Source organism: Eleginops maclovinus, chromosome 6 (assembly GCF_036324505.1).
Source record: "Eleginops maclovinus isolate JMC-PN-2008 ecotype Puerto Natales chromosome 6, JC_Emac_rtc_rv5, whole genome shotgun sequence".
Classification (NCBI taxonomy): domain Eukaryota; kingdom Metazoa; phylum Chordata; class Actinopteri; order Perciformes; family Eleginopidae; genus Eleginops; species Eleginops maclovinus.
Window position 1 is genome coordinate 17,146,207 of NC_086354.1, and position 8,065 is coordinate 17,154,271.

At 37.7% G+C, this 8,065-nt stretch overlaps 1 protein-coding gene across 1 annotated transcript; it reads left to right on the plus strand.

Moving 5' to 3' along the window:
• The first annotated feature begins 943 nt into the window (after positions 1-943).
• On the plus strand, positions 944-4,280 carry myl13 (myosin, light chain 13). The gene is made up of 5 exons (XM_063886518.1): positions 944-1,194; positions 2,864-2,891; positions 3,289-3,438; positions 3,594-3,767; positions 3,871-4,280. Exons 1-5 carry the CDS (start codon positions 1,084-1,086, stop codon positions 3,975-3,977), a joined length of 570 nt encoding a protein of 189 aa, XP_063742588.1. The 5' UTR covers positions 944-1,083; the 3' UTR covers positions 3,978-4,280.
• The last annotated feature ends 3,785 nt before the right edge of the window (positions 4,281-8,065 follow it).

Sequence of the window (8,065 nt, forward strand, 5' to 3'; positions counted from 1 at the left end):
AACCCAAACATGAACCTTTATTAAAATATCTACAGGTTACAGTTAGGACGAAGTTCAGCACATTTTATGGGAACAAAAATATTAATTTCAAGATCTTTGAATGAATATCTCAGTCAGTGTTTATAAAAATCCAAACTATGATTATTTTATGAACAGAGAGTATGGCTTTTGCCTGCTGCACTCTACAATGATTTGCAAATCAATTGAATGTTTTCTTGGGTTGGTTACACTCAAATGAGCTTCATTTCAAAACAATGTGAACAGCAGATACGTCACCCTGGCTGCCACTCTGTATACAAAGCTTGTCTCCATTCAAGTGTGAATGGCAGTTTCACCAAGTGGCACTTAGTGTCATCCCCGATTTCTTTCATTGTACTTTCCTGACTGTGTTGTTGATGCCCAGCCTTTAGAGAGGCCTGTATAACTACACCCGAAAGTCAGAGATCAGACGGTGAGAGCATTCTATGAATCCTATTTTAGGCCAGCAGATTTTTATTTAATGCCTTGCAAATCCCTATGATCAGACCAGATAAATGGTCATAAATGTGTCTCTTGGCACAGCATGTGCACAAGGTACATACTGCTCCGTCATTGGTTGCGATGAATAATAATCAAGGATAATTGCTTGGAGCTGAAGTTCCCACTTCCCATCAGACAGCATTGCTGCACTGTAATTTCAACATCTTCACCCCCTCTTGTCCAGTAATCATCTTTGTCTTCATCCCCTCCTCACTAATAACCACCACATTTCACTGAACACGGTCAACTGTCCAGGATTGCAGAGGTTACACCAAGGTCTCACTGATGTTGATGGAAATAGATTGATTCCCAGGCGTATAGAGCTTTGACATTCTGATGATATACAGCAACAATGGCAACCTTTGTCTTAAATAGAAGCACAAAGCCATATCCTTTTATAGTCCTCCCTGTATTGTTGGCAGTGTGGTTGGCCATTGTAGGGGGGGGTGGAGGACATGACACCTGTGGACAGTGGATAAAGGGACCTAACCTCTAATGGTCCACATCTAACCGCAGTGCACTGTACCCTTCTGCTGTGCCTTTCCTCCACTTTGAATTATTGCGATGGCCCCGAAGAAGAAAGAAGAGCCAAAACCTGCAGCAGCACCAGCAGCCCCCAAACCCCCAGAGCCAGAGATCCCTAAGACCCCGGAGTTTGACCCTACAACAGTAACGGTAAAACAAAAGAAAAAACAGCAATAACAAGCAATGCAGAGCTCTGTTTTCAGACAGATTTGAGTGTGTTGGTCTAATTATCAGTAATTACTCACACTTGAAATGAAACTTAACCTGTAAATACACAAATTATGTTTTAATTGTAGCACTTCTATTGATATTACTATTAGATATTACTTATAAGGAGATTTCACAACAATGGTCTGTTTGAAAGCAAAGCTGGTGTGTAAAGAGCGTTAGAGACCCCGTGTGACTTAAAATCGGCAGTGCAAGGTAAACAGGACTGTACACATGAAAGGTTATATTTGCAATTTGTATGTTGATTATAGTTATTTCAGCACTTTGTTAAACTTCAAACATGCAGCTGTGACTTCTTGTTGGGGAGGTTCGGAGACAAACTGATACCAGACATGGAAAAGTCTTCTGCTGACTTGGCCCCTTCTCAATGGATAAATGTTTTCCTGGTTGAGGGAGTCTCCATGTTACAATGGACCTTGGTTAAAGCCACAAAATATGATTTTCATTATGTCTGAGAATAGCAGACCACCCGCACCATTTTTCTGGGGGCAAGTGGTTGGAAAATCTGGAAAGGAAGAAAAATATAGATAATTACATCCATCGCTATTCATCTTTAACCAAGTTCAGATAAGTGTTTGGATAATATTTTCACAAAGCTTCATGGGGAGCTAGGGTTTGTATAAATCCAGACATCAGATAGAAACAATGGGCACGATCTGATAGGAGGCCAAAATATACAGTATAAATAGCCATCATTTGTCATCCATATCAGGAACAATAATGTATTTTAAGACGTATGATTCAATTTCCATGTTGCTGGTTCAACATCTCTTTCCCTGCTATAGAACACAGACATATTAAATAAACAGCAATTATTTTTAAAAAGTTTCGACCTTTCGTTCTGATGCTAGATTTCTTTGATATACACTTCTTAAAAGATTGTGTTGGTCTTGAAGAGTCCCTGGAAAGAGTTCCTAGAGAGTGATAATAAAGTTCTAAACAAGGTATATACACATATGTACACATACACATACACAGACATTCTGGCAGTAAACAGAAGCACAATCAAACAAGAGATGGTCGTCCTTTGGATATGTAATATCTCCACTTTTTCAATGTTTCCTCAAAAAACAATCCCTAAGCCTTATTAAAAAAGTTATTCACATACATCTCATGAATTGTATTGTACCAGTTGTCAAGTAAACAAGCTTATCTTGTACGCTTTGAACCAGATATTTACATTTGGTTGATAAGTTGTTCTTAAAGTGAGTGCATCCAAACAGCACAGCACATTGTCATCAACTTTTAATGTATTGACCTATGTAATTCTATTCAACCTCCCGATGGTGTTAACAGTATCAAACTTTCCTGGCCACATAATGCGACTAAAAATACACTCAAACAAGTAGCAGACGGACTGTAACAAGCCGTTGTCGGACCCAAGGTCAACGATAAACAACACACTATGATCAGAATGTAACTTGATCTGTTGGATAAGTGCCGTAAAGACAAAGGTCAGGCCAAAGATCAAACTTAATAGTTTGTTCTGTGTTTATTTTCTAAATTTGTTCTGCTGTACATTTCCCTCACTTGCCTTGTGAACTGTGATAATCACGCATCTCACCGCCTGGTTTGCTTTGTCTCTTTTCAGCTGGAATTCACCCCAGAGCAAATTGAGGGTAAGATTGACATTGTTGTCATAGTTGTAGTTTGTGTTTCATGAAGTGTCAGCTATTTATAGATGGATTGAGTGGTTTGTGTAATCGTGCCCTCTCTATTAGTGTGTGAGAAATGGAAGGCAACAGCTGATGATTCAACAGATCAGGGATATTATTATTAAGTAAATATTTCCATCTAAGCAAATCCCTTTCAAAAGGGGATGAAGGCACTTTAGGGATGGACTCTTTCTGGCTCCTTCTTCTTCTGGAAAATGACTTATTCATCTCATCGATGTCATAATACATGATTACTTTGAAGCATCTTCAAGGCCTTATTTCAAAGATTCTGCATCTATCTTGGATCACAATGAACTCAAAAGTTATCCGAGGAATAATCTGTTTTTCTTTGTATTTTTAGACTTCAGAGATTCCTTCCAGCTGTTTGACACAACACCAGCCAGCGAGATGAAAATAGCTTACGCCCAGTGTGGTGATCTGATTAGGGCTTTGGGCCAGAATCCCACCAACACAGAGATCATGCATGTCCTTGGAAAGCCAAAGGCTGAAGGTGGTCAACCTTGCACAGTTTGATGTTTATATTCTGCACTTAAACTGGTACAAATGTTTAGTTTTAGTTAGTTTAATGTAGTTTAGTTCAACATCAATCATAACGGCAGCCTGCGCAGATTTCATTTCCTTTGGTAAAACCACTTTTTCACACAGAAATGCAGACCAAGATGCTTGACTTTGACCAGTTTCTGCCCATGCACCAACACATCTGCAAATCCAAGGACTGTGGCACATATGAGGACTTTGTGGAGGGTCTGAGGGTGTTTGACAAAGAGGGGAATGGAACAGTCATGGGAGCTGAGCTTAGACATGTTCTGGCAACACTGGGTGAGCTAAAGAGTTTTATAACACAACGATTTTCATAAAGCGATCATTATTAGGATGCTTGCTGAACAAACTGTCCTGCTGTTTTCTTTCCTATGCGCCACAGGGGAGAAGATGAAGGAGGATGAGGTGGATCAACTGATGCAAAACCAGGAGGATGCTAATGGATGCATCAATTATGAAGCTTTTGTGAAATACATTATGGCATCTTAAAAGGTCTACAAGCGTATTCAACGTCATTGTCATTCTGGTTGTGCGTCACTCATTATCAAATCACAAGGACTGTGTAGGCTAATTAGTTTGCTTGTCCTTCACCAGGAAATCCCTGAATTCTTGAGCGCAGAAGATCCTTATGGTTCTGTAAATCCCATCGTGTATAATTTCCATTTCCATGAATTTACAACTCATTATATTTCACCTTGTTTATCTACGACCGCTTGTGTAGATTCAGTGCACACATTGCACCCAATCCCTGTTAATATTGGAGATCATAATGAATAAATACATTCAATTTGATTGTGTTTTCTTTCTCAAAACAACTCAGTGTATACAATTGCCATTTTAGCTTCATGTGGCTAATACACTCTTAAACCTAAAGTAGGCGCATATTTAATGTTGTGTTCAACTTTATTAAGGTATTTTACTAAAAGCAAACAACTGAATAAAAATGGCAAGTCATAAAATACAAATAATATAAATAGGTTTTCACAAAATACAGAAAAAGAAATGGTTGCTTCATTTGAAAAGTGTAGTAATAGTTCCCTCATTTAGCCAGCAGGGGGAACTGTTGTTCAAATCATTTTCGACTTTGTTCTAAATGTATTGATTCAGTACACATGACAAAAAACAACACGCTCTTCATTTCTGAATGAATGAATAAATCAAACACCCCGAAAGCATGGTTGTATTTGTCTAATCCATCATTAATGCTTCAACCTTTTTGGATTGGCCAATGAGATCAGACAAAACCTCTCAAGGTCACAAGCCATCCATTTTGCTGGTGCCACAAAACTGAATGTTATTTAATTTCAAATTTCTATTTGATCCAATCCATGACTGGTTTGATCACGTTGATGATGAATCCACTTCTTTCAACTCTTCACATAAAGACTTATAATAAGTCTAATTATCAGAACTGATAGATGTGTTTCCCTTAAAATATGCAATACAGACGTTCCTCCATTTGAGGTTGATAAAAAAAGACTCTATTTTTCTCTTATTCTTTCAAAAGACACATTTGCAATCAGATACATTTAACACAACCTTTTCACAGGATTTGATATGATTAATTCTATGCTGCTCCACTGCTGCTTGAACTTTTTGAGTTCAGGGTAGTTTGGTGTCTCATGCAATATAATTTTAATTGAACAGGTTTGGAAAATGAAATCTCCTTAGTTTTTGCAAATGTTCAATCATTTTGAAAAACAATCTGCAGTCACAATATGACAAAAACCTACATCTCTCCAGCAGCTGCAAATTTGACAAATTACATCTTTACTTGCTCTCACAGAATATCAATACTTTTTAGATTTAATTTAGATTTTTAGTATATACTGGTGTTTTTAAAATGCATTTACTTTACACAGTATTTTGAACAACTCTCTCGACGCCACCAACTAAGCTGTGAGATAGCAGTGTGTTCAAATTGTTCAAATGGAGGCCAAGGATCATAATCCTCTTAGTTGTATTTATCCGTAAGGGGCTTTGAATAAAAACAATGTTAACACTTTAAAATCAAATGAAATATTTAAACCAACATTTTAAGCATTAATTTATATACATATCCCCAGGAAGTGCTATATTTGGTATGTTTGAAAAAAATTGGGGGTATACATTATAACTAAAAGTTGGCTCTGGGCTTGAACATTGTTTGTCTGCATAGCATAAGTTGTAATAACTAGCCCACGGGGTTTTTGGAAAATATAATTTGGAAACAAATTCACATAAACTATTTTAATTTTAATATAAACATGACCTTCACATTCACCACAAATAACTTCTGCAAGCACTTCTTCCTCTCTGGTCTGCTGACCTTCATCAGACCACCTCATATTGTCATTCAGCTCAGCTCTCCTGAGCACCAGGCTATATATTTAGCAGTTATTTGTGCACAGTAAATTTCACATTAGACCTCATGGATCGCACCAGTTAATGGTTGTTGGAGTATTTCAACTCAATTGCATAGCCTGAGTAATTCAGTAAATTGTCTGCATCATTTATTTAATGTGAGGAATGCTTTTCATGTGGACTTCATGTGCATCGACCTTGACTCCAAAAGGCTCATCCTTTGTTGTGAATATAATGCTGCATTAAAATGTTATCTTTTGACAATCTTGATTATAGTGGTGCATTAAATAGATTTTTACGCTTTACTTTGCATTTTTATTAGCCAAAGGTTTGAGTTAAAGTTTATTCCTCTATTTTCTTTCTTCTTCCTTCAGGCTTTAGTGTCACTGAAATAAGAAAACATTTACTCTCTTTTGAGCATTTGATTTACATAACAGAAGTCTAACTATTACTAACGATATTACTCTCAAGAAAATGATATCAATTATTTGAGAGCGCCTCCTATTTTGTATTTTGTTTTCTTAAAGTGTATTTTCAGTCTTTAGGAGATGAATCCCTCTGCTTTGTCTCTTGAAATATAGCTCAGGTGCTTCCAATGTCTCTTGATCATCTTTGAGGCGTTTCTACACCTCAAACCAACTGTGATAAATTCAATTGATTGAACACGGTTTGGAAAGGCAAAGACGTGGCTATAAGGTTTAATAGCTGACAGTTCTTATCACGTTAACAATTCAGGTCAAGAGACCTGCCTGCTGACATGACATAGCACTGTGTTGAGGCACAGATCTGGGAAAGGTTACCACCAACTTTTCTGTTATATTGACCGTTCACAGGAGCACATTGGCCTCAATATTTCTTAAATGGAAAAGGTTGGAAACAATCACGACCCTTCATCAAGCTGGCCGACCCGCTAAGCTGAGCAATCAGGAGAGGTCCAGAGGTCCTGTGGAGATTCAACATACACTGGTCGGATGAAACCTAGATTGAACTGTATGGCATCAATTGTAAGCATCAGGATCTTGAGGCATTTTTCAGAAGCAGGGACAGAGGTGATACCTTTGATAAAAACATGGTGTTAAGTGCATAGAGTGTGTATTGCGGCTAAAGGAGCTTCGACTAAATTTCCTAAGAGTCTGAACACTCAGGAAAATGTGATGTGATAATTTAACTCTTGAATTCTGTTAATCTTAACAGGTATTAAATGTAGACTGTTGGGGGAAACAAATCATTTAAAACAATTCAAGCAAAAGACTAGAGAAGAAACTTAAGAGCTGCAGACAACATTATTTAAGCTAATTTGTTCTAATAAAAAATAATCCTATGTAGGATCTGCATTATGGATAAGATAATACTTTAAAGCATTATTGCCTTAAGTGATTGGAAACATTTTCTAACAATTGTTTGTTTTAAATTGATTCAAAGTGTTAAGGGAAACACTTCCTGGTAGCATTATAAATCAAGCATTAGAAGGCTGAACTGGTGGCCTCGGGATGTGTGGCAAGCCATTTATTTTTAGCTGAGGCAATGACTGGTGAAATGCAGTTTAGTATCCACACAAAGAAAGCTGGGGGCAAACAATCCTCAATGCAGTGCTGATGTGCTGCTTGCCTCTGGCGCTGGTACACTTCAGAACATCATATCCACTGTCCGCCTTTCATGCAGCTGTCAACCATCAAGGCATTAATTGTCACAACAAGCCTTTATTAGGCTGCATCAGAGTCGCGGCTAATTGTTTGGGGGATGTATAACTCATCGAGTCCTGAGGGTTCTGGGCACAGGCAGCAGTTTCTGCTCCACTTCACTCCATCCAAGCCTGAAAACTGTAAGTATTCATATCATATAATCCCGCAGGTGGTCTCTGAGGACACTTCAATCAAAAAACTATATCTACAAGTAACACAAATACAAGTGCCAGTAACGATGCATTAGTCTACTCTATCACAAGAATAATTATATGATAAAGTCATTAAAAGACTGCTGCATTTGTTTAATTCACTGCTCGGCAATAGAGGGATTAATAGCGAATGAATCAACTAAACAGATCCCATTAGTGCAATCGGCAGCGAATGCAGGATTGCCCAGTGTAACTGAATCGACGTCATGAATCATATTCTCTGTCAACGCAGATCACTGTTGTTTACAAGCTCCCTTGGAAATATGAAACCTTAACACGAAAAGCCAAACAACAAAAATAAGAGTATGATTTTAATTTAAATCAACATTTTTTCCTTTCA

Excerpts from the sequence above, each read along its gene's own strand:
- myl13 (XM_063886518.1), top strand. The coding sequence starts at position 1,084 with ATGGCCCCGAAGAAGAAAGAAGAGCCAAAACCTGCAGCAGCACCAGCA. Across the intron at positions 1,195-2,863 it reads TTGACCCTACAACAGTAACG|CTGGAATTCACCCCAGAGCA; the intron begins GTAAAACAAAAG and ends GTCTCTTTTCAG. Across the intron at positions 3,768-3,870 it reads ACATGTTCTGGCAACACTGG|GGGAGAAGATGAAGGAGGAT; the intron begins GTGAGCTAAAGA and ends TATGCGCCACAG.